The 26,844-nt window shown below is 51.9% G+C and overlaps 1 protein-coding gene across 2 annotated transcripts in view; it reads right to left on the minus strand.

Moving 5' to 3' along the window:
• Positions 1-26,844, minus strand: part of PRC1 (protein regulator of cytokinesis 1) — a 558,854-nt gene that overhangs the window by 481,103 nt on the left and 50,907 nt on the right. For both annotated transcript variants that reach the window (XM_085644386.1, XM_085644387.1), the window contains exon 2: positions 20,799-20,931. In XM_085644386.1, the coding sequence (XP_085500512.1) occupies positions 20,799-20,931 (133 nt within the window). The remainder of the gene's footprint in view (positions 1-20,798; positions 20,932-26,844) is intronic.

A 26,844-nucleotide genomic window follows, 5' to 3' on the forward strand; every position in this document is an offset into this window, starting at 1 on the left:
TAGACCTAGCCCTGACTGGAGGAGTCCCTCATCTTCAAGATGGAGAGACTGAAAAAACGTGCTTAACTTCGTCTCTTACGCCTGAAGGGTGGAGTTGGCAGATCGGAGCAAACCTCCTAGCTCTTAAGTTTTCCCGCCCATTTTCTGCCCAAATCGGGGTTGTAAACCAGGGGCAGCCATCTGCTGCTAACAGCAGAGGCTGGGGGGGGGAGGCGGGAAGGGGGGGGGGGGGGGGGGGGGGGGGTGGAGAGTCGCATTACCGAGGCTGCAGGCCTTTGAAGCTTCCCCTTCAAGCACTGGGCCCATCCTGGGAAGGATGTGTGACACCTCTACCCAGGATGAGCATTGTTTCTGGTGTCAGAGCAGAGGCTCCGCATCCAGGGGTCCAGAAACAGGTCTGTATGCAGCAGGCAGGCTGCCAAAAGCCAGTAAGTGACCACTCTAGGGTCAGTAGATGGTTTAATTAATCTAACTCATCAGTGTGGATTTATTACAAGGAGTATTTTGGTACCAAATACTCCTGGTTTCAGTGAAGCCATCATGGTGTAGAGAAACTCAAGTTGTCGAGTTGCCAGCCCATGTACTCCTTATGGCTTCCCTGGAACTTACGATATTTAAGAATTGGCTCAAGTATTGTAGGACAAAATCTACTTATGCAGATATACCCTCACCTGTGGTATAGTGCATCCTGCACTAGGACTGTAAGGCCTGCTAAAGGAGTGACTTCCCTATAACTTCAGGCAATGCTGGCTAGCTTGGCATCCAGGCAGGCTGCAACGTCAACTTTCTAGTTGTTCAACTTACAGGGGCATGCAGTGGCAGTGTCCTAGTGAGGGGGCCCGAAGGGACCTTGTGCAGCTCCTAGGCCCTAGGTATTCGGGTTCCCACTTACTAGGGACTGACAGGGGCAGAAGTACCAACTGTGGATATGTTTTCAGGGAAGGAGCACTGGCAGAGGGGACCTGGTTGGCAGGGACCCTGTACATTACTATCAAAACCACATCAATAGACTATAGGCACTTTCTCAAAGACACTATGGAGAAATGACTTACCTTTGGTAACGTCTTCTCGGTTAGAGACATGATCCAGCCACAGATTCCTTACCCTTGAGTTTCCCAGGTGCCAGGCTGGATCCAGAAGACTTCCTCGAGCAATACCCTTGCACACGGTAAGTGGCAATGGTCCTCTCAGCGTGACGTCTTCATGTGGAGCCATGAATTGCACTGACAGTGGCGTTTAGAACTGTGGCCCTGAAAGGGATCGTCCCTGACCCTAGAAACCTGTCCGCAGTGCAGGGAGGACGGGTGGGTAGGTAAGGAATGAGGCTAGATCATGTCTCTACAGGATAAGGAGTTATTGAAGGCAAGTAATTTGTCCATCTGATAGGAGGGACTGCGGACAAGGTTAGACCAGGAAGTCCTGAAGGACAGAGTGGCCTAAAAAGCCATCCCTTCAGACTTGAATGTCCAGACAGTAGGATTTGGTACATATTTATAGGGATGCCTGTGTGGTAGCAGCCTTAGCTCTGTTGGAAACGAGCCCATAAGCCTTCAGGACGCTGCTTTTTGGCTAGAGCATAACACATTTTAATGCAGAGGACGACCCATATTGAGATAGTCCTCCCCTGCACTGTATGACCGCTTTGATCCAACGAACCCCACAAAGAGTTGGTCACTGTAAGAAAGTGGGTTTCTGTTGCAGTAACCCCCCCTTTTTTGCCTAATAGCTGATGCACTTTTCCTTGTTGTGCTCTGGGCTTCTGCCAATCAGGTGCCCAGGGCCTGTGTTCCTTCCCTAAAAAACTGCCTAACAGCCAAAACCCAAATTGGCAAACCCTGGCGGCATGTCAGCCCCTGGTAAATGGTACCCAGGGCCTTGTGACCAGGGAAGGCCTCTAAGGGCTGCTGCACTCCTTGTGCCACCCTTAGAGGCCCTGTACCCTAATCAATCAGTGACACTTATAGAGCGCGCTACATACCCGTAGGGTCTCAAGGCGCTGGGGGTGGGGGTGGGGGGGGGTGCCGCTACTGCTCGAACAGCCAGGTCTTCAGCTTCTTCCTGAAGGAGAGGTGGTCTTGGGTCAGGCGCAGGTCGGTCGGGAGGGAGTTCCAGGTCTTGGCGGCCAGGTAGGAGAAGGATCTTCCTCCTGTAGTCGCTCTTCGGATGCGGGGGACGGCGGCGAGGGCGTGGTTGGCTGATCGGAGGTGGCGTTTGGGAGCGTAGAAGTTGATCCGGCTGTTGAGGTAGCTCGGGCCTTGGTTGTGTAGGGCTTTGTGTGCGTGGGTGAGGAGGCGGAAGGTGATTCTTTTGTTGACGGGGAGCCAGTGAAGGTCTCTCAGATGTCCGGTGATGTGGCTGGTTCGTGGGATGTCGAGGATGAGTCTGGCTGAGGCGTTCTGGATCCGCTGGAGTCTCTTCTGGAGCTTGGCGGTGGTGCCGGCGTAGAGGGCGTTGCCGTAGTCCAGTCGGCTGGTGACGAGGGCCTGGGTGACGGTCTTCCTGGTCTCGGTGGGGATCCACCGGAAGATCTTCCGTAGCATGCGTAGGATGTTGAAGCACGCCGAGGAGACGTTGTTGACTTGCCTGGTCATGGAGAGGGAGGAGTCCAGGATGAAGCCCAGGTTGCGTGCATGGTCTGTCGGTTTGGGTGCGGTGCCCAGGGCGGGAGGCCACCAGGAGTCGTCCCAGGCGGAGGGGGAAGAGCCCAGGATGAGGACCTCTGTCTTGTCAGAGTTCAGTTTCAGGCGGCTGGTCGTCATCCACTCGGCTACCTCTTTCATCCCTTCGTGCAGGTTGGCTCTGGCGGAGGCGGGGTCGTTGGTCAGGGAGAGGATCAGCTAGGTGTAGTCGGCGTAGGAGATTATGCTGAGGTTGTGTTTGCGTACGATGGCCGCGAGGGGGCTCATGTAGACGTTGAAGAGGGTGGGGCTCAGAGATGATCCTTGAGGGACGCCGCAGATGACTTCGGAGGCCTCTGACTTGTACGGTGGTAGGCGGACTCTGTGTTCTTCCGTCGAGGAAGGAGATGATCCATTCCAGCGCCTTGTCCTGGATTCCGATGTTGCTGAGGCGCTGTACTAGGGTGTGGTGGCAGACCGTGTTGAATGCCGCGGAGAGGTCTAGGAGGATGAGGGCCGCTGTTTCTCCATCAGGGCTCGGATGTCATCGGTGGCGGCGATGAGGGCGGTCTCGGTGTTGTGATTGGCTCGGAAGCCCGACTGTGAGGGGTCGAGGGATCCGTTCGTCTCGAGGAAGGCGGCCATCTGCTTGTTGACGGTCTTCTCGATGACTTTGGCTGGAAACGGGAGGAGCGAGATGGGGCGGTAGTTCTTGAGTTCGGTGGGGTCCGCTGTTGGTTTCTTGAGTAGAGCGCTGAGTTCGGCGTGTTTCCAGCTCTCAGGGAAGGTGGCGGTGTCGAAAGATGTGTTGATGATGTCTCGCAGGTGGGGTGCGATGACAGCGTCGGCCTTGTTGAAGACGTGGTGAGGGCAGGGGTCGGTCGGTGATCCGGAGTGGATGGAGTTCATCGTGCGGATGGTGTCTTCGGTGCTGATCGGGGTCCAGGCGTGGAGGGTGGTGGTGGGGGGTGATTGTTCGGTCATGGTGTGCGTTGGTTGGTTGTTGAAGCTGTTGTGTATGTCCGCGATCTTGTTGTGGAAGTATGAAGCGAGGGAGTTGCAGAGGTCTTGCGATGGGGTGATGTCGTTGTTTCCTGCGCTGGGGTTGGAAAGCTCTTTCACGATGTTGAAGAGTTCCTTGCAGTTGTGTGCGTTGTTGTCCAACCGTTCCTTGAATGCTGTTTTCTTGGTGGCGCGGATCAGCTGGTGGTGCTTCCGGGTGGCAAGCTTGAAGGAGGTCCTGTTGTCCGGTGTAGGTTCCCTTCTCCAGACTTTCGAGGGCTCGGCAGTTCTTCTTGGAGCTCTTGAGTTTGTCGGTGAACCACGGGGCTTTCTTGCTGCCGGGTCTGCTGGGCGGGGTCCTCAGCGGGGCGAGCTCGTCCGCGCAGATGCTGATCCACTTCGTGAGGTTGTCGCCGGCCTGGCTGGGGTTTGCAGAGCTGGCAGGAGGGTGCTGGCTCAGGGAGGTGGCGAGCTGGTCTGCCGTGATCTTGTTCCAGCTTCTGCGGGCGGCCTGTTGCTGGTGGTGGTGGGTCGTCGTTCTCTTGAAGGTGAAGTGGACGCAGCTGTGGTCCGTCCATTGAAGCTCTGTGGCGTGGCTGAAGTCTATGTCTGTGCTGGAAGAGAAGACTGCGTCGAGTGTGTGTCCGGCGAGGTGGGTGGGGGTGGACACCAGTTGCTTGAGTCCCAGGTTGGCGAGGTTGTCCAGCAGGGTGGTGGTGTTGCGGTCGTTGTTGTTCTCCAGGTGGAAGTTGAGGTCCCCCAGGAGGATGTAGTCAGAGGAGGGGAGGGCATGCGGGCTGACGAAGTCGGCGATGTCCTCGCTGAATTGTGTGCGTGGTCCAGGGGGTCGGTAGATCAGGGTGCCTCTGAGGGTGGTGTGGATATGGAAATGCAGGTGTTCGGCGGTGGTCAGGGTGTTGTCGGTGCTGGTCGTGAGACGGATGGTGTTCTTGTGGATGATGGCGATGCCTCCTCCCATCTGGTTGGCGTTGCGGTCCCTCCGGACGATCTTGTAGCCCTCTGGGATAGCGATGGCGATGTCGGGAGCTGAAGAGGCGTTCATCCAGGTCTCCGTGAGGAAGGCAACGTCAGGGGCTGTGGCGTCTAGGAGGTTCCAGAGTTCGATGGCGTGTCTGTGGACGGAGCGGGTGTTGAGCAGGATGCACTTGAGGTGGGTGCTGCTGGTGTTCGACTTGGCGGGTGCTGGTGTGAGGCAGGTCCGGATGCAGGTGAATTTGCAGGCGTGGCAGCTGAAGGGTCCGTGGGTGCGTCGTGGTGTGGCTTGGTGGCATTCTGGGAGTCGGCCGGAGTTGAGAGCGATGAGGGTGGCGGCGGAGTACGTCAGGCGGGTCGGTCGGGGTCTACGGGGGCCAGGGGTCCTGGCGCTGGGCGCGATCCGGTCGCGCACAGACGGGCTTACCTTTGGCGCGCCTTCGGCGCACAATCGGCGCGCCCGCTGCGCGTGACCGCTGCGCGTTCGCACGGTCGCCATATAAAGGCGAAGTGCGCGGGTGGGCGGAGCAGCTGGGAGGCGGGAGCGGGGAGGGAACAGAAGGAAAAAAGGGGCGGGGTCTGCGGTGGTGGCGGGAAGCGGGGAGCGGGGAGGGAAGACGGAGGGCGGCGAGGTAGGCGGGCAAACAGGAAGGACACAAGCTGAAAAATACAGGCACTAATGGAAATCAAAAAAAGCGCTAACGCGGGCAAGAAATACAATTTAACAAGCACAAATGGCGAACAAAACAAAGACAAAACAAACGACAACAGAGTCAGCCGGCGGCGAGGCAGGCAGCGAGGCAGGGACAGGCTAAGGGGCACACGCAGCAGCTGGTGGCCGTGCGGCGCGGGGGTGTCCCACAAGTGGGTCACACTCACCTGTGTCGCACGGTCGCCATATAAAGGCCAAGTGCGCGGGTGGGCGGAGCAGCTGGGAGGCGGGAGCGGGGAGGGAACAGAAGGAAAAAAGGGGCGGGGTCTGCGGTGGTGGCGGGAAGCGGGGAGCGGGGAGGGAAGACGGAGGGCGGCGAGGTAGGCGGGCAAACAGGAAGGACACAAGCTGAAAAATACAGGCACTAATGGAAATCAAAAAAAGCGCTAACACGGGCAAGAAATACAATTTAACAAGCACAAATGGCGAACAAAACAAAGACAAAACAAACGACAACAGAGTCAGCCGGCGGCGAGGCAGGCAGCGAGGCAGGGACAGGCTAAGGGGCACACGCAGCAGCTGGTGGCCGTGCGGCGCGGGGGTGTCCCACAAGTGGGTCACACTCACCTGTGTCGCACGGTCGCCATATAAAGGCCAAGTGCGCGGGTGGGCGGAGCAGCTGGGAGGCGGGAGCGGGGAGGGAACAGAAGGGAAAAAGGGGCGGGGTCTGCAGTGGTGGCGGGGAGGGAAGACTGAGGGCGGCGAGGTGGGCGGGCAAACAGGAAGGACACAAGCTGAAAAATACAGGCACTAATGGAAATCAAAAAAAGCGCTAACACCCACACACTGCTCTTGCAGGGTGAGTGTCTGGATACAAGACAAAACAGAGTCGACATGGCACACATCCCGGTGTGCCATGCCCACAACCTACACTGCCCTGGCATACATCAGCCACCCCTCTAGCTGGGTGCCCTATGCCAGTGGTGTGGGCACAGAGGCAGGAGCCCTGTGCCCCTACAGTACCCAGGTCCATTCCTGGGTCCTGTAAGTGCAGTGCTGCCAGCTAAGAGTATATGGTGCTGGGAGCTTGTCAAACACAAACTCCACAGCACCATAATGGCAGCACTGAAGACTGAGGTTTGGTATCAAACTGCTCAGCACATTAAATCCACACTGATGCCAGTGTGTGATTTAATGTACAAAACACCACACAGGGCATCTTAGAGAGGCCCCCTGAAACCTAAACCTACAATCCACGTCTGTTCTGAGGCTGCCTAGGCTGCCACACAGCAGACATGTTGCTGGACCCCTGGGTAGGAGAGCCCCTGCTCTCCTGGGTCTGCAACAATGCACATCCTGGGCGAGGTGCTAAATCTCCTCCCCCAGGATGGGCAGGGGGAAGCATCAAAGGCATGCCGCCTCTGTGAGCTTCCCCAGGCCACTGCAACCCCCCACTCTGGCGGGAAGCTTGGCAGGAAACCCCAAAAAAGGACAGGGGATGTGCCAGCCTGCCAACCCCACCCCTCAGGTGGGGGAGGCGAGGTGAAGCACATCTCCGGGCTCTCGCCATCTTGAAGATGGGAAGACCTGCCCAATCAGGACTAGGCTCCTGCCCCCTCCCACAGGAGAGAGGCAGGATAGGGGGGTGTACCCACCCCAGGACAGGGACCCATTGGCCCCTGCCCTTCACCTACCTGTAACGCCCCTAAATCTAGTATTTAGGGGCACCCTGAACCTTCCTTCCCCAGATTCAAAACTACGAAGAGCAAGAAGAAAGAAGACCTGCCCTGCAGCTGCTGAAAAGGAGGAAGACACCAACTGCTTTGGCCCCAGCCCTACCGGCCCGTCGACCCTCGAACCTGCTCCTGCTCCAGCCCGGCATCTCTTGTGGCTAGCAACCTCACCAACCCCGGAGGACATGGCTACCCTTTGGCTCTAAGCCCCTGGGACTCCCATGAGTAGAGGCTCTACTTGAAACCTACCTCTAACCCCTGGCAGCAGCCCGGAACCGCGAACCCAGCACACTCTGCACCAGCCGAGCCTGGCCAGTGCCGGAGTGAACAAAGACCCCGAGGACGACCCCACGGCGACTGTGACCCCAAGTCCGGGACCCAAGGACCTACCTCGACACTCCTGAAGAAGCCTGCAGCCTCAGAACAAGTGCCGCCCCCCCCCCCCCAACCGCGATCAACAGAGGGTAAGATTTCCCGACACCTAAAGGCACCCTTGCACGCGGCGCCCCACGGCCCCCTGTGCCCAATCCCGGGGTACCTACCTATCCTCCAACTACCCAACTTACCTCTCGAAGTGGTGGTGGCACCTGAAGAGTCCTCGTCCCTGAGCTTGCAGTCTTTCTAAACCAGAGATTTCCGATTGAAATCAATTGAGCGCCCGAAGGCTCAAAAGCACCCTGCACCCAGCCGCCCGAGTGGCCCTGGCAGTGAGAACTCTACACCTACCTACTTCCCCACTTGCCCTGAGTAAGTGACCAGTAGCCCAGCTCCCACAGCCACGTGGCTTGCCCTTCAGCAGCCACCAACCAAGGCCCCCCCCCTATCCCTCATAGGATAACATTGGGCCTAACTCTCTGCACCCGGCCGCCCTAGAGCCGCTGAGGGTGAACCAACTGTACCTACCTGACCCTGGGAGACCCCTGAGTCTATGCCCAGAACCTCAACTCTGCCAGTCGAGTACTTACCCTTAAACCGCAAACTCTATTTTCCTCATAGGGTAACATTGACTGTCTTTTCCTGAAATTTCTTTTAAGTGTGGACTTTTCAAATCTTCAAATATTCACCAAAAATCAGCCGAGTGACAAAAACGAATTTACTCACCTGCTCTTAAATGAGCTCCCAGTGCTGGATCTTGGTGTCCAGCACTGACTCTGAAAAATACTTACAACTGTACTTACCCTCAACACAATTTTCTTCCATAGGAAACCATTGACTGTTTTTCTGTGAAATTTGTTGTAAGTGTCGATTTCTGCAATCTTTAAATATTCTTCAAAAATCGTATATCTCAGGGAGGAGCTTAGCGCGTGATCAAGATGGCCGCGTGAGCCTAGAGCTCCCGAGACCCTCGCTCCCTCCGGCATCTATCCTGTCTATTATCCTGTACTTGATGCCCGGACTATTGGAGAGGATCTGCTGCTGAGGCGGGAACCGTTGTCCGGGTCGAAATCGCCCACCGGAGACCGAAGTTATACTGCCTGGAAGTTTGGGGCCTAATCCCCGCACGGTGCCCGGGACTTGCGTTGGCACAGTGCCCGTGCCCTAATTGAACAACAGCGGCCTGGTCGGGGAGGAGTCGTCGGAGGTGGAGGGGACTTCACTTTCGATTTCGCCTTCCAGTCTCCAGGGCGCCCGGGACGGGGCGTGCGCGGCGCCAGCCACTGGTTGCATGCCCATTTACCCTGCACGGGCCAGGAGATTGTCTACACGGCGGATTGAGATGTCGACCAGGTCGGACGCCGAAAAGCTGAAGCCCAAGAACACCAGGCGGGGCACCTCCACCCAGACTAATACCATGGATCGCTATGCCCATCAGAGGGGGTCCCCGGGAGAATCGGGCCCGACGTCGGAAGCCTCGAAGGACGCGGCGTCCCCCTCCAGAGAATTAACCCTGCAGGACATCATGGGGGCCATCGAAGGGATGAAGTCCTCGATTGGGCAGCAATTGGAGACCCTGGCACAAAAAGTGGATGCCATATCGATAGATGTCAACCTGGTTCGGGCCGACCTCGGCAAAACTAATGAGCGGGTTCAGTCCTTGGACCTCAAGACTGCCGGCCTCCTGGGCGATGTCTCCGGCCTCCAGCAGGAAGTCCGTACTCTCCGGGCAGCAAATGATCACTTCGCCCGCCGGTTGGAGGACTTCGAAGGCCGTGCTAGGCGCAACAACGTCCGCATCATTGGGGTCCCGGAAAATTCGGAGGAGCAGTCGGTGGACCTGTTCGTGGAGGACCTGGTGGTGAACCATCTGGCACCCAAAGGCCTTAGCAAGTTCTTCACCGTCGAACGGGCCCATAGAGTCCCTGGCGGGAGGCCTAAGGTGGGGGCCCCACCAAGGCCGATTGTCGCCCGGATCTTTAATTTCAGGGATCGAGATGCCATACTACAAGCATCGCGGATGGCCGGCCCGCTGCCATTCCAGAACACTACTGTAAGCTTTTATCCGGACTTCACTCAGATGGTGCAAAAGCAGCGGCAAGGCTTCATGGCGGTCAAGAGGAGACTGCGTGAGATGGGACTAAAATATGCCATGCTCTTTCCTGCAAGGTTGCGGGTGGTGTTCGAAGAGCGAACTTTCTTTTTTGAGGCACCCGACATGGTCGGAGACTGGTTGGACACTCTGCCCCAAGGGCGGCATGGCGTGGAACGCTCTGGTGGCGCGGATGGTGCCGGTGATGAACATTGACCCGGGACTGAAGTATCACGACTCCGATCCCTCCGGGAGGTTGACAGTCCGGGGGGTGGCGGGGGCGGTAGGGGAGCTTTTCCTCCTCTGGGGTTCTTTCCGTAGACTAGTTTTATAAGGGGCGACAGGCACACTGCAAGTTGGGGGGCACTTTAGAGCTTACGCAGGGGTGCAGGGTGGGGGGTGGGGGGGGTTTGATGTTGGGGTTGTTGTTTTTGGTTCTGCAAGGCGTCATGATGCAAGCTCCTGTGGTTCGGGTCGGGTTCCGCGTGGGTGGTGGTGGTCTCCTTACATGCTGGGATGGGGGGTAGGGGCCTCAAAATACTCAGTTGGAATGTGAATGGCCTGGGGGATCGTATTAAGCGTGGGATTGTACTGCAATTTCTGAAGAGATGTGCCCCTGATATTGTCCTCTTGCAAGAGACGCACTTGATTGGCAACACGTGCCATGCACTCAATCGTAAAGGCTATAAGTTTGTTGCGCATTCCGGGTTCACCTCGGGTTCCAGAGGGGCGGGAATACTAGTCAGGTCCTCTCTCCCATTTGAGGTTGACTCTACTACTGTAGACGATAGGGGGCGCTTCGCGGCAGTAGCGGGACGGTGGGAGGGCAGGACGCTGGTCCTGGTGTCGGTTTATGTCCCCCCTGCATTGCAGCCCACTACCCTAGCGGACTTAGAGAGGACTTTACTGGGTCTCCCAGAGGGCGTGTTGGTGGTGGGTGGTGACTTTAATGCAGTCGGCTCAGGCCTGCTTGACAGGCACCCGCAGAGGATTTCGGGGGGGGCTCAGAAGTGGCTTCCTGATTTCATAGACACCCTAGGGCTGGTTGATTGTTGGAGAATGTTGCATCCCACACAACGGCAGTACACTTTCCACTCAGGTGCGCACGGCAGTCTCTCCAGAATTGATTATGTCCTTACTTTGGCCGCACACGCTTCTAGTGTCTCTGAGGCCAGGCACATGGCACGAGGTATTTCTGACCATTCTCCGGTGTGGATCTGTATGGATGTTGCCAGAGGAGTGTGTGGTAGGGTGGCCCCAATTAACCCGTGGCATCTCAGAGACCCTGTGACTCGTAGTGCGGTACTTAAGGCGATCGACCGTTATTTTCAAGAAAACCTCGGTTCGGTCACGTCGGCGGTGTCCTTGTGGGAAGCATTCAAAACCGTGATTCGGGGTGAGGCCCTCTCCTTGATTACAGCGGCCAAGCGTCGGAGGGACGCGGAGGTCGCCCAGCTTGAGGCGGAGATCGCAGAACTAGGGCTGGCCCTGGAGGGTGAGGTCACGGAGGAGGCGCTGCACGAATTGAGCCTTAAGCAATCGGAGTACAGGGCCCTCGTGACTGACGCAGCCAAGGCTCTGAGTAGGGAACAGCGGGGCCGTCTGTACGACGTCGGGGACAAGGCCGGGAAATTGATCGCGTGGCTGGACAAGAAGGAGAGGGTCAATCGAGTGGTGCCGGACCTAGTGACGGAGGCTGGCGTCCTGGTCACGGAGCCGGAGGACATAGTCCAGTGCTTTGCGGATTACTTCCGCACGGTCTATACATCCGTGTCGGACAGGCCTGTGGAGGACTCGTGTGCACTCCTGCGCGATCTCGCCCTGCCTTGCCTCTCCGACGTGGACAGGGACGACCTTGATGGCGACATCACGGTCGATGAGATCGCGGGGGCGATCCGTTCTTTGCGTCCGGGCAAGGCCTCGGGTCCGAATGGCCTGCCCATGGAGCTCTACAAACTCCAGCCGGACAAGATTGCTCCGCATCTACGAGCCATGTTTGTGGAGGCGCGGGCGACGGGTTCCCTCCCGCCCGACCAGCGCCTGGCAACGATCGTGGTCATCCATAAAGATGGCAAGCCTAGAGACAGGTGCAGTTCATACCGGCCGATCTCGCTCCTTAACGCTGAGCCTAAGATCCTTGCTAAAATCCTCGCAAACCGGCTAGTCAGGGTGATCGGTGACCTGATCCACCCCGACCAATCTGGATTCATCCCACATCGGAATACTGCGTTGAATCTTAGGCGCATTCATGGTGTGATCGCAAGGGTCGGGACGATGCGGGAACCGGCCGTGGTGGCGGCGCTCGACGCAACGATGGCATTCGACACGGTTGAGTGGGCATATTTGTGGGCCGCGCTCGCGAAGTTCGGCTTCGGGCCCGGATTTGTGGGCTGGGTAAGGCTCTTATACGAAGGACCTCTCGCCAAAGTTGCGGTTAACGGGAGGGCCTCCAATCCCTTCGACTTGGGAAGGGGTACCAGGCAGGGTTGTCCCCTCTCGCCGCTGTTGTTCGCTCTCGCCCTTGAGCCGCTAGCGGCATGGATACGGTGGCACCCAGACGTGAGGGGGATTCGCTGGTCCCCCGACCACGAGGACCGCATTTCCCTCTATGCCGACGACATTCTGCTCTATCTTACCTCACCCCGGAAGTCCCTTATAGTCGTCTGCGACATCTTGACTTCCTTCGGGAGGAACTCGGGGCTCACCATCAACTGGGGTAAGTCATATCTGTACGCCCTGTGTGGAGACGCTCCGGTTCCCCCGCGGAATTGCCCGATCCAGATCGCCCGGGAGGGCTTTCAGTATCTTGGGATCTATATTTCAGCCGACCCCACGGTACGGTATGAGCGAAACCTGCTCCCTCCGTTGGCGCGCCTGCGGCGGGACGTGGCGGGCTGGAGGCGGCTGCCGCTTTCCCTCCTCGGTCGTGCGGCGCTCTTTAAAATGATGTCGCTTCCCCGCTTTCTCTACGCCCTACAGAACACCCAGGAGCTGGTCCCGGCCAGTTACTTTTGGGAGGTCGAGAGTCTACAGCGTTCGCTGCTGTGGGACGGCCGCCCGCGTATAGCGATAGCAAAACTAACTCTCCCTTGGTATGACGGTGGTATCGCGCTTCCCGACATCCGGAGATACTATTGGGCCTCCCAACTGAGCGCAGTCAACCACGGAGTCTACGGTCCTGCGCTTAGCCCCGGCTTCGCTATGGACCGGTGGTTGTTGCGGGGTGGTGGCTACTATAGAGCACTTTATTCAAGGGCCCCGGCTGGATCCCTCACGGGGCCGACCGGGGTGGCGGTGCACGTGTGGAAGGCAGTCACGAACTCCCTGGGGTGGAAGGATAGACTCACACTGGCCACTCCGCTGTTTGACTCGGACATGCTGGGGAAACTCTGGAACTCTAAGGGTTTCGACAAATGGGACCTGATTGGTATCTCCAGGGTGGGGGACATGCTGGCCAAGGGGCGGATTAAGTCGTTTACAGAGCTGCAGACGGAATATGCGCTAGAGGGCACGGAATACTTCCGGTACGCGCAGGTACGTCATGCGCTGCGGTCGGTCCTCGTTGAGGGGGAGAAGGTGCCTGAATCCTCTCCGTTGGAGGACCGGATCTTGGACGGCCATGTGCCGGAGAGCACAATCTCTCTCATTTACAAGAAGCTGGTGAACGTCCGTACCGATCTCCTCCTGGGGGTGCGGGACCAGTGGACTAGAGACGGTCTTGAGCTGGACGATGAGGACTGGCAGTGCGCTGTCTCCTCCCCGAAAGAGGTTGCCATCCCCGCCAGGCTGCGGCTGGTCCAGCTTAAGATACTCCACAGAGTCTATGTCACTGGTCCCCGGTTGGTCCACATGGGTTTCTCCGAGGACGGGCTTTGTAAGAGGGGCTGCGGGATGGTGGGCACCTTTCTGCACATTATATGGGAGTGTGGTGTGATTGAGGAATTGTGGAAGCAGATTCATGTTGTGATGCAGGAGGTCACGGGTATTGTGTTGCACTCAGAGGCGCGGCGCTGTCTCTTGAACGTGTGGGGCCCTACAGACTACGACGCTGCGCAGACTCAATGGGTGACCCTTGGTAATATGGTGGCCAAGCGGGATATTGCACGATTGTGGGGATCCCCTAACCCGCCCACCCTGGATGCATGGAAGGATAACATGGACTGGTGCATGTTTCGGGAGAAAACAGTGTATTGTGCACGGGGGAGGCCCAAGAAATGGCACAAGGTGTGGGGGGGGTGGAACCAGTATAGGGGGTACATCTGCCTGCCTCCTGCCACTGACCCGCCAGAGGAGCACCTTTCCCCCTAGCCCCACTTCCGACTTGAGTTTTGCGGATGAAATCTGATAGAAAGTTAGTGCCTCTGCCTCTCCCTCCCCTCCACACTTGGGGGCTGATCTGATGGTGGATATGGGGCCGCCTCATCGGTGGGATCTGGCGCGAACACATGATGTACATTGCCTTGCTTGTTACGTTTTTCTTTAAAAATTGAAACCTTTTTTCTCTCCTGCATTACAGCTGTAGAAGACTACATATGTTGATTGACGAGCTGCCGAACCTCCGGGTTGTCGGCTGAATAGCTGTGTATCTGAAATATCCGAATAAAGGTTTTTAAAAAAAAAAAAAAAAAAAAAAAAAAAAAAAAATCGTATATCTGAAAACGTAATTACTTACCTGTTTTGGATAAAGGTCCCAGTACTGAGTCTAGGCACCCAGTACTGGATTACAAAAGTATCGAGAACATACTGTACCCTGAATTTTCCTCCATAGGGAATCATTGACTGTTTTCTCTGAAATATTTTGTGTCAACTTTTAAAACAGCTAAATATTATTTAAAAATCATTACAGTAATTAAGTCGACTTACATCACTTGATTCTGAGAACTGACCCAGGACTGAATCTAGGATCCAGTCCTGGAATCCCAAAAGTAATCCTAAAAGTAATCTGTGGCAAATAACATGAAACTTCCATTGAACTGAATATATTATTGTGTTTAAAATAGTGTTGCCTATTGCAACCACTTGTAACTGTTTACAAAAGTCAAATTACATCTTGCAAAAGTATTTATATAAAGCATCTCATTCTGAGAAAGTATATTTTAATTTCAATTGTTGGTTCTAAAATAAAACAAGCATATATTTTTTTATATATAAACCATTGGCCTAGAGTTCAGTTATTGAGTGTGTGAGACCATTTGCTGACTGAGTGTGTACAGCAAATGCTTTACACTGTCCTCTGATACTGCCTTACTGCTCGACCAAGCTACCACTTTAGAGAGTAAGGTTATATCTAACTTAAGCCTCTGTCAAACCCTTGGGGACTGTGGACTCTGTACACCCTGTACCTATTTGGGAACAGTATATACAGAGCCACTTTCTCACAGTCACCCACCAGGAACTCTTTAGTGCGGTCAAGGTAGAAAGATAACTCTTTTTGGGTTCAGACGATGGAGTCTCTTCTCCTCTTTAGAGGAGCATAGGAAATGGGTAAGGTGACCGATTGCCCCACGTGGATTGGTGTCACCACTTTTGGTAAGAAAGAGGCCTTAGTGCGAAGCGCCAGCTGATCAGGGAAATTTTCATGTAAGGATGCTTAGATGCCAGAGCCTGCAATTCACTCCTGGCAGAAGTGATTGCCATTAAAAAGGCTGTTTGGATGGTAAGCAGCCGGAGGGGGAAATTGTACAGAGGTTTGAAAGGAGCACACATCAGAAAGAGAACCAAATTAACGTCCCACTGAGGCATGATGAATGTGGCAGGTGGGAACATATGTACAAGTCCCTTAACAAATCCATTTACAATAGGAGATTTAAATAAAGTGAACACCTGAACCAGTGTTACCTTAATGGAGGGGAGAAAAGCTTTCAATGCCAAGTGAATCGCTCGGGGCTCTCCAGTGACATGATATGGAGTCTGGATTCCGCCGGAGACCAAAGTCCTCTGATCACCACCTCTCACAGATGGCCGTCCCATCCCAGGGGTGACGCATCTGTCACTACTGTGTGATCTGGTTGGGGAGAGGAGAGGGGTCTGCCTCTGACCAAACTGCGGTTGGTCAGCCACCACTGCAGGTTGGTAAACAAAGTTTGCCACAAAACTTTTCCCCCGCAGGGAATTACAAAGCGGTCGTTACAACGACCGCGTTTTAATTCCGCATACAATTACTCCGCAAGTCGAAACAATGACTTGCGGAGGGGGGAGAAGGTGTTGGATTTAAAATACAACACCTTCCCTAATGTCCGCACAGACTGTAGTTGGAAAAGTAAATTAGACTATTCCAACATGGGCGAGGACAGATTGGGCCAAGCTCGCCTTCAACAGCCAGTCATAAAAATAGGGGAAGACTGGCAACCCTGATCTTGCTGATGAGCTGCGACCACTGCAATCACCTTGGTGACCACGCGAGGGGTGTTGGTAAGGCCAAAGGGGAGCACCGTGAACTGAAAGGGCTTGTGGCCTACCGTGAACGGCAGGTAACACCAAAGAGCAGGCAGTATGGGAATGTGGAAATAGGCGTACTGCAAGTCCAACTAGATCATCTGCCCTCAGGCAGACAAGACCGGACCCAGACTGATCATCTTGAGCTTTTCATTTTCGATGAAGTAGTTGAGGGCTCGCAAATCTAGGATAGGACGAAAGCTCTTGTCCTTTTTCAGGACCAGAAAGTATTGAGAATAGCAACAGCCTACTTCTGGCGCCGGAATCCTTTCAATGGCTCACTTGACCCAGAGAGTCCCTACTTCCTCCTGAAGCAAGTTCAGGTGGTCTTCCATCAACCGGTAGCAAGTTGGAGGGATAGTGTTGGAGGGATAGTGTTGAGGGAGTAGGCCTTCGGACTATCTGAAAACACCACTTGTCCGATGTAATGTTTTGGCAGTCGTGGAGGTGATGGCTGAACCAGACACCATTTGACCGCTCATGATCTTGAAGCGACAGACTAGGAAGGTTTATAGGTTGCACGGGGAGGAGTGGACTAAGGAGCAGCACCCACGGTGGGGAGTCGAAAGGAGCCACACCTGCAAGGTTTGAAAGGAGCCTGACCCGCAGCCACGCAGAGGTTGAGGAATGTGCGTGGTCTTGTGGCTGTGATGTCTGGCCCAGCTGAAAGCCCCTTCCGTGGCCACAAAAGAAGCAAAAAGGCAGACAAGGAACGGGTGGCCACTGAGAGGCCCAAGGCTTTTGCTTTAGCCCACAAGCCTTTAGAGCACTCTAGGGCCATGTCTGCTTTGTCTCCGAACAGACGGGTTCCATCAAAGAGCATGTCCAAAAAGGAAGCCTGGACATCCTCATTAAAGACAAAGTTCTCAGCCAGGCGTGGCATCGCTCTGCCCAGTGAGTCGTTATTTCAACTCCACAGCGAATGGTGAACTTTGACGCATCTCACCCGTCTAATACTGCTTGGGAGAGAATGGCACGGGCCTCCTCTGGAACCTGTGACAGCCTTTGCAAAACTATTTCCCACAAGAAGTGAGAATCAAAGTCCAATAGGCATGCGGTGTTCACATACGGCAATCCAAGGATGGTGAAAGAAAATAAGTCTTGCCCCAACTATCCAGCCTCTTGAATTCCCTGTAAGGGTGTGCGTAAGGAACTCGCCTTGTGAGGTAGAGGCTTGGACCAGCAAGCTCTTGGGGGTAGGGTGGTTGGTGAGGAAGTTTCGGTCGCCCAGTGCAGGGTGATGGCAGGTGGTGATTGTCCTATTCACAGGAGCCTTGTGCTGGTGTTTGACCAGGTTCCCGGAAGGACATCAATCAGGGTCTCGTTGAAAGGCAGGAGAGACACCCACCTGCAGGACCTCTGTCAAGATGTTTATCTTGACTGCCACCGAAGGGAGATGAAGGACTAGGACCTCAGCTCCCAATCTCCATCCTACGCAGCTATGGTAGGGGGAGAAAGGCATCCAGAATCTAGAGAGGTATTCAGTCCACTGGCCTCACCCTGTTCCTCATACAAGTCCATTTCTTGCTCAGGCTGGTCTTGTAAAGGGTCCAGCAACCCCTCCCATTCTTCCTCTATTTCTAAGCCTTCAAAATAAGGCTGAGGAACCACCCGAGGACCCAAGGGTACCAGCTCAAGGTCGTTGGGGATAAGATTGGGGTTGGCATCGCTGGAGGCACCAGCACCATAGGGAGTCTATGTGGTGGCCAGCACCAGGCTAGACCGGGTCATAGTGCTCGTTGCACTGGTCCAGATCCTCCACTGGATCTACTTGTGGCATCAGCGCCAGAGCCGCCATTGCAAAACCTGATGTAGCCCTCTGAGCCTCCAGGGTCCAAAAGGCATGCCAGGAGGGTCATATCACCTAAATAGGTGTCAAATGGCATCACAAAATTCTTTAACATGGGTGGGGGACGCTCATGCTCCTGGAAAGTCAGCAAAGCGTGGAGCCGAACTAAGTGCAGGCTCCGCAAAACTAGGTCTAGAGAGTTGACTCCATCACGTCAGCCACGGGGAGAAGTTGAGCATGTGTCACCTTCTTGTGTTTCTTATGCTTCTTACCTGACCAACCAGACAACAGACTACTTCAAAGGGGAGGATGAGGACTTAGGACCCCCCCAGAGTGATGCCCAGATTTTCCTCTTGACTGGGAGCAAGAATGAACGCGACCAAGAACGCGACCAAGAACGCGACCAAGAACGCGACCAAGAACGCGACCAAGAACGCGACCAAGAACGCGACCAAGAACGCGACCAAGAACGCGACCAAGAACGCGACCAAGAACGCGACCCCCGGGGAGAACTATGTGGTGCTGGTGCTGAGCGCCGAGACACCAGGCGCTTTAGGGACCGCTCCCTCAAAGCTTTCGGAGTCATGGGACTGCAGTGGGTCCATCACAGACATGGTACAATGGCAGGCGCAGCTTCAACAGGTTTGAAAAACCTTCACACCAAAAATGGTCGACAAAACCTCGAAATAAAGCCAGTCAAAAAGTGACAGAGGGTAGCTCTCTTCACGGATCTGGGCTAGCTGGCGCAGAATGAACCCCAAGGACGTCCGAGCACCAAGGTGGCGCCTATATAAGTGACATGGATGTTTCTTCGGGTGCGGAAGACAACGTAACGAGGAGCCAACTGATGCCACCTACCGGCGTGAAAGAGTATTGCTCAAGGAAAAGTCTTCCGGATCCAGCCGGACGCATGGGAAATTCAAAGTTAAGGAATCTGTGGCTAAATGTCTCCATCAGATCTGTATTTTATTTACTTTGCATTCAAGTACAGTTTTGTGTGTGTAGTAAATGTCCTATTTATGTCACGGCTATATGTAAATGTTGATGCAAAGTGCTGAGAGATCTTTGCAAACTATACAAGTATCAATATGAATATACAGAAAGATTAAAGCCTGTGCGTATGAGGCACACGTCCTCAAATCTATGGCTAGTGGGATGTGGGGGCATCCTCTGAATGTATTGATTTTGATCCCTCCCCGGGGCCTAAACTAGATCAGACCCCTTACTATGTAGAATTACTAGACAGTGCATCAGCATGCAGTATAGCCTACCAGAAGGCCATACGCCATCTGATCGTTTAGGAGATAAGGGACTACGTACAAACAAACGCGTGATGGGTGCCTAAATGGACCGGATTTAGTTTGTAAAGTTCAAATACAGACTGAAGGAAATACTGAATGGATAATCAATGATTTTCTGAAATGGACTTATTCCTAAAACATAATACTAGCTGAATACTGGGCCTCATAAATCAGTCAGGAGAGGAAGTTCTAATGTGCAGTCTCTTCACTAGTGCCCCAGCTGTGTAAAAACAGTTATGCCAGAGTGAGCATTACAAATGTCAGAGCAGGGATCTTCTGGGTCTCTTTAGAGGCCACTCCTCAGTGATCTCACTTAGCCTGGGCCACTTCATTTACTACTCAGACAAGTGGAAGATGCTCGCCATGATATTGCTTACATGGACAGATATTCATCAGTGAACCCTCCAGATTTTACAGCACCTCCAGCTTACAACCACCACTTCTATCCTGTGGTGCGCTGGTATCTTTCTCTCTCCACGTCTGAGGTATATTTTTCTCTAGGCCACAGACCACTGTGCTCAGACAGCCTTTTTGGCTGCTGTCCAAGCCATGACCCCGATTATCTCATTCTTAATTAATTTTCTTTCGAAAAAGGGAGAAAAACAAAATCAATGTTCTAAAATATTTAATTTTATCAACATATATCAGTCACTGCAATCCGCAAAACTCCACATATATAAATGTAACTATGAATAAGTAATATTGATGACAGTGTGAGGATGTGAATTGGTATTTAGATAAAATTTCCTCATTGTGTGCGATGCATTTTGAAGAAATTTAAATTGTTTATGTAAAATAAGTAACAGCCCTAGAATAAGATCACAGGGGAATGATATAATCTGGAAATAATGTTGCTGTTTGTAGTGTCTAACCAAAGTGGACTCATGAAACAGTCTCCGAGCCAAACTGCACAGGTACACGTTCAATTAGCGTGGACAAAATCCTGAACTATCACACTCCCCCCCATCAACTTGCAAACGTCCAAACCATGCACTTACAACAAACACCACATGGATAAGCTCTAAACATTCATCAGATCCCTGTACAAATTCCTATTTTAAGTTAGCCACAAAATACTAATCCTATCCCTAACTTCTAAACACCAAGTACCTTTCTTGCGCTTTAGCTCGCCAACACCTCCATCCATACACAACTTCTCCACCTCATTTTATGTCCTTTCAAACTCTAACCATGCTGAGCAGAACACCCAACCTCTACAGCAGAGCACTTAGTTTCTTGCTAGCTTGCAAGACACTCAAAATTAAACTAACCAATAAGTCCCCAATTGAACCCTGTGAACTCTTTCTACCAACTAAAGACTTACTTCACTGTCCCATAGACTCCTTATAAGCGTTATCTATATCAGTTCACGTCATTACAGTCTTCTACACCCCATTTCCTTACCCATATATAACCTGACCAGAGCAGCCACCACAAGGTTATGTATTGTACAGCTAAGTAACACACTGCCTTGGTCCTTGATAGTAAGCAAACAGTTAGGAAAATGTCAACTAATACATTTGGGGGGCTTTCTACACACTACTCAAAGTACATTCACACCACTTTTAACTCATCAGAGAAGAGACAGATACACACACACATCCTTGTACTTGCAGCACGGATTTATATTACAAAATTACCTATACCAGCCACCTGACCACAAGTGCCTCCAGGACATTACGAAAACTATGTAGCATATTAAGTAATCCATTTTTTGTTGATCCCCCCCTCTTTCGCCCATTAACAGCACACACGCCCATTTGATTAAAAAGAAAACACACATTAGAAATAAAATTAGAGCTACTCACTTTAATGTGCGTCCTCACAACATCGGTTCTTTGCAAACGCTGATCTTCTGGTATGCCTATCTCCTCCCAGATGTTTCGCAGCCTGTTTAGTGCTCTATTCAAACACTGTACACTTTCTTCAGCTAATACTTCACTGAGGAAAAAAAGAAATAAGGTAAAATTAAACTCGCATGAAACAAGCATTGGCAAAGCAAACAAGTCTGGTCTCTTGGGTGCCTATGCACCTATGTGGCTTTTGAGGAGGGAAAAAAATGTTTTTGCTGATGTGTTGCAGTGGGAAAAAAAAGAAAAAAGTGCAAAGATTTGCGGTCCTTCATGCGTTATCATGCATTTGCACGTATAAAAGCCACCCAGCACAACATTTATTCTTGCAGGAGTCTCTATACATGTGCGTGCATATGGCAAGAAATGATCACAATTGTTTATTTTTAACTCACAGTTTCAAGATGGAAGACAGCCGCTTTGGTGCAGTAAATACAAAATAACATACATGCAAAAGGAGCACCCCTTCTCTGGAGCAAATTCTAACTGGCAGGCCCTCTAGTGCTAAAAAAATAACTTTAAAAAACAAAAGAAAATTGCAGCGGAAGAGGCACAATGTAGGTGGAGAAGGGGGCGAAGTCAATGCAGACGGCATTAACATATTGGGAGAAGCAAGGGAGGAGGTTGGGACAAGGGGAGAAAAAAGAAAGCAAGACAGAGCAAGATAAAGAAGAGCTTGGGAATAGAGACTGGAGCAATAAGAAGCAAGCAAGCTGAATATTTGAGGGGGAAGCAGCAAGTGAGCGAAACGGCAAGAACTCGGGCTGAGCACTGAAAGAAGAAAAAGGTAGTTCTCCAAAATGTGGACGGATACAAGTCATCCAATCAAAAAGTTGGTAAAGAAGCCATGTTGTAGATGAGCGATAAACCAGATAAGGAAGAAAAGACACTGAATAACAAGCAAGCAAAAGAGATTGACAACCAAGTCAATCTCTGGTAAACAGTGGGTTGACTCAAAGCCCACTGAAAGTCTTGGTATTTACAATATCTCTTCGACCACAGACAGCTAAAAGCTGTCTGAAGGCAAAATACAAGCGTATAAGGTTTACATCGCTAACATGAAGTACCAAGAAGCTAAATCTGTGGCCTCTAGCAATCACATTGTTGATCATCCTTAGTTCCATAGACATTTAAGACAGAGGTCAATACTGTTGCTGGCATATCCATAAATCGATAGCGACCGCTTCTTTTCATAATGCAAGTGTCAAAAGCAGGAATTTAATTTATGTATTGTTTTTAGTTAGTTTTGGTCTTTAATTTGATGCAAACGTGTATAAAGACAACATTCTCGCAGCGTTACCCATGCTTCACATCACCTCCCAGGTTTAGCAACTATTGATAATTAAAGGGTTTTATCGTTGGTAGTGCTAATGTTTAATTGGTCAGTGTACACACGTTTATTTTGGGAATTAAATTATGTGTGGTTCCTTAAAGGACTTAATACAGGTTTGCCAAATGGAACGTTTGGTTTAAGGAGGGGTTTAACGTCTGCTGGGCCTATACACATTGACATAGTTCACTGGCTCTCTTAGTTGGCCGTGGTACTTTATGGTTCAAGTCTTTTATTGTAGTTTTGAAATTTTAGACAAAAAAAAAAAAACAAGCCAGCCAGCTGCTAGCGCAGATCAGGGGCTGCGCAGAGCCCATTACTGGTTAATGTACATGCCCGTAGTTTATTAGAAAAGGAACATTCCCCCCACCCTCCATTCACCAGTGTGCCAGCCTTAGAGTGTATAGTGATTCCATACTGTTCATTGCGGCTCAGGGGTTGCAGGATGAGTGTGGCAGGCAAACGCAGCAGACGAAGGTACCTGGGGCATGCAAGTTCCGGGAAATCCTGTGAGAGTACAGTCAAAAAGGGACACCAAATCTCATGGAGCCCAGCCCCACCAAGGTAAGTGTTATTTTCTCCATTCCTAGGATATACCACAGCTTTCTTAGCCACCCACTGTATGTAGGATATTGTGGGGTGCCACAGTGTGCCAAAATATTCTGTATGGCTGTTCCTAGCGCCACTCCCATCAGCCGACCTCTCTTAGATTTCAATGGGTAAGACAGCGGGTCAGGAACCCCCAACAGAACGTGTGCAGGGAATCTAAATAGTTGGGTGTCTAGATGTTGGTCTATCTCATCCAACACCAGGGTCCAATATTGCTGAAGCGGAGGACATTCCCACAGTATGTGGACCAAGGTCCCCTGCGCGCTGCAGTTCCTCCAGCATTCTGCACTCATAGAGGGTTTAATCTTATGTACTCTCGCTGGTATGTAGTACCAGTAGGTCACTACCTTCGTGAGTGTGTCAGTTAGGGCTATGTTGGTTGCCGTATGGCGGGATCTGTGGCAGATTCCCTTCCACCCCTTATTACTTAAAACTCTCCCCAAGTCTTTTTCCCATCTATTTCGCCCTGCATTGTGCGTGTGTTTACATCTCTCATTTAGCATTTTGTACAGTTCCAAGATCAATTTCTTATCCGAGGTTTTGGACAGTAACCACCGTTCGTATTGAGCAAGATGACGTTGCACTGCAACTTTATTTGGGGGCTGTAGTATCCAATGTCCAAGCTGTAAATATCACAAGCGCTCTGACTCTGGGATACCAAAATCGGTCTGGATCTGCTAAAAAGACAGAACCCCTTCAACGTCAAAGAAGTGACTGATGGCCCGGCATTCAGTGAATTGAGACTACCCCACTCCCGGCTCAAAATCTTGGATGTTGAACAAGGGGGTCAGAGGGGAAGGGAACAACGTTAGGTTGTGATTCACACTAGTTTGATCCCACACCGCCATTGTTGTGTGTGTCCCACACCGCCATTGTTGTGTGTGTTATTGAGGAGAGGTACAGGCTTCTTGGCATATGTGATTTCCTCAAGAAGAGAATCCTCAATGACGTTCCGGCCACTGCCCTGGCCTGGAATGGCCAGTGTTTTTCAGACTCTGCACGGTCCCATTCTATTAAAATATCTCAGCTGCGCAGCTTGAAAATACAGTTGTAGATTCTGTATTCCTAGCCCACCCTCGCTAGGTGGTAGGTAGCTAAGGATCCTGTTCATCCTCGGCTTTCTGCCCTGCCATATGAAGTGCGAAATCGCTGCCTGTAATTTCTTGATTGTGCCTGGGGGTGGTTGAAGTAGGGAAGTGTCTGAAACCAGTATAATATCTTGGGAAGAGTCACCATTTTAATGGAAGCCACTCTGCCTAACCAGGAAATCTGTTGGTGCTTCCAGCTCTGGGTACCATCTCAGATTTGTTTATGGAGATTATTGTAATTAGCAATGACATAGGCTTGCGTAGTTGGTGCTATCTGGCCTCCTACGTAGGTGATTGTATTGTGGGATCACTACCGGGTATTGTGTCTTGAGCTGTTCCACCATTTGCGGTGGAAGGGAAAAGCTGAAAGCCACAGATTTCCCTACGTTTTCTTTAAACCTGGAGGCCTTGCCGAAGGAATCCAGCTCCTCAAGGAAGGAGCCCATAGATATGTCAGGGTTGTTGAGTCACCAGCACATCGTCTGCGTAGAGACTAATGATATGCTTAATTCCCCCCAAATGGTACCCCAGAGATTTGTGGGTAAGATCTCACCTTTTGTGCCAGGGGTTCCATATATAATGCGAACAACAAGGGTGATAAGGGACAACCCTGTCTTGTACCCTGGGCTATTCGGAGCAGGCCGATGTGTAGCGATTCACTGACTGTTGCTGTGGGTGAGCGATAGCAGTGTAGTAACTGTGTCCTGAAGCACTCCCCCAGGCCGAAATGGAATAAAACTTGTTCAAGGTAGGGTCAATGAACCTTGCCAAAGGCTTTTTCAGCATCTATAGTCAGTGGCATATAATTACCCGGGAATCTAGCCGCCTTATCCAAAATGTGCGAAACCCTTTTGGTATAGTCACTGGTTTGTCTCTGTGGGATGAAGCCCACCTGATCGGAGTCGATCAGTGCCATGTACTTGCTGAGTCTATGGGCCAATATTCCTGTGAATCATTTAAAATCAATGTTAAACAATGAAATAGGCCAGTATGAGCTACAGCATTTGGTATCCTTCCTGGGTTTAGGGATAACCATAATGGCCGCCTCTAACATTTATGTTGGGATCGTTCCTTGTTTGGAAAAGGTATTAAAAAGTCGGGTCAGTATAGGTGCTATTTTTGAACAGTAAGTTTTATAGAACGCTGCGGTAAAGCCATCGGGCCTGGGTATTTAGCCAATTTCAGACTTGTTATTGCAGCAATCACCTCTTCAATGCAGATCTCCTCCTCCAGAGTGGAGGCTTGGTTCTCTGTCAGTTTAGCTATTTGGACTTCACTTAAATACTTAAGGCTCCCTAAATTATGTACAGTTTGACCAGAGTAGGGGTGTCCGTAGAACTCACGGAACGTCTCTGCCATTTCTACATCTGATGTTACTGGGTTACCTGTCCAATTCGTTATCATTTGGATGCCTCGTCTTTGCTCACGCAACTTATGTGCTAAATAACGCCCGCATTTATCCCTCCCACATAGAAGGAAAGGCGTAACTGGAGCTGGACACGCGTTGAATTGAGCTTGCGCCATATCCTGGGAGCCCCTGTCCTTTGATGTATGTGTTCTAATTCCCTAATCTGGAGCGTCAGACTGTCCCTCTTCTCCTCCCGGATCTTATTATCTGCAGCGAATATTGCTATAAACTCCCCCCCCCCTCCCTCCCTCCCTCCCCTGTAAGGGCATACCTGAGAGGGTAACACCACCGTCATCTCCACTGGAGCATGATCGGACAGCGCCACGGTGAGTTTCTCAGAGTCTGTGGTCAGTGCAACTATGTCCTTGGTTCCAAGGAGGTAGTCCAGTCTGGCAAATGTTTTATGCGCATTGGAGTAACAGGAAGAGTCCTGTGTGTGGGGATGTACTACTCTCCACAAATCCACCATACCAAGTTCCTCTAATCTATTGTGTCCCTTCTTAGGCAAAGCTTCAGCTTGACCATGTCGCTGGGCAGATCTGTCCATATCATTATGAAAGACCAAGTTAAGATCCTCCTCCCACCAAAATGTGTCGCTTGTCTGTGGCAAATACCTCAGCTGATGCTTTGTGTAGGAAATCTTCCTGTCCCTCGTTTGGAGAGTAAATTGATCCCGCTATCGGCCCCGGTCCTCCCACTGTGAAGCGATAGGAGAGCAATCTCGCTCTGATTTCGGTCTTTTTCTGCATCACCTTCCCCGGAAAGGAGCGGGCCACCAGCATGCCACAACCGTCGTTTTAGTTGAGTGACTAGAACATTTGGGTGGGGAATGAACGCGACTAGAGTCTGTAACAGTGCCTAGCTAAAAGGCGAGTTTCTTGTAGGAGGCAAATGCCTGCCTTGGAGTGTTCAAGATATGAGAAAATTACTCTACGTTTTTACCGGGTTATTGAGCCCCCTCACATTGAGGGTGAGAATTTTAAGTCTAGTGGGCCGCATTCTTAGTGTACGGGTTGTGTACCAGCCTGGTCTCTGCCCTTTTTAAAGCCCGCTAATTAAAATACAAACCTAACTTGAGCAAGTGTCTGTGCATATGAGACAATAGATCTGAGATTTCATTGGTGAATGGAGGCCCCCAAAACTATCCCCTAATATAAGAAAAACTACAACGGAAAGAAAACAGAAGACTCCGAAAAAAGCATGGATTATGTTAACCCACACAGAGTTCAGAGTCAGTCCGTCAGCCACATTTGGCTGCCAGTAGATGAGTATGGGGTCCATGTTGTGGCCAAATTCCCACCGCCGCCCCCCTCCCACCGATTGACTACTAGTTCTCAGTGGGGAGAACCCCACAGGATGAGCTCAGTTGTCCTCTGTCTTTGCCAGGTCCTTAGGGATGGACTCCAGCGCTTCTTGTTGGCCCTTTGCGATTTCTGCTTGGTACGGTTTGGTCGGGTTTCGACGAAGACTGTCTGCGTCAATATGGGCGTTGGTCTCCCCGGGCCAGGGACTCCCGATCTCTGCCCAGCTCTTCAGGGAGCTCCAGGCCCAGGAGTCAAAGTCTCAGAC

Source organism: Triturus cristatus, chromosome 3_1 (assembly GCF_964204655.1).
Source record: "Triturus cristatus chromosome 3_1, aTriCri1.1, whole genome shotgun sequence".
Classification (NCBI taxonomy): domain Eukaryota; kingdom Metazoa; phylum Chordata; class Amphibia; order Caudata; family Salamandridae; genus Triturus; species Triturus cristatus.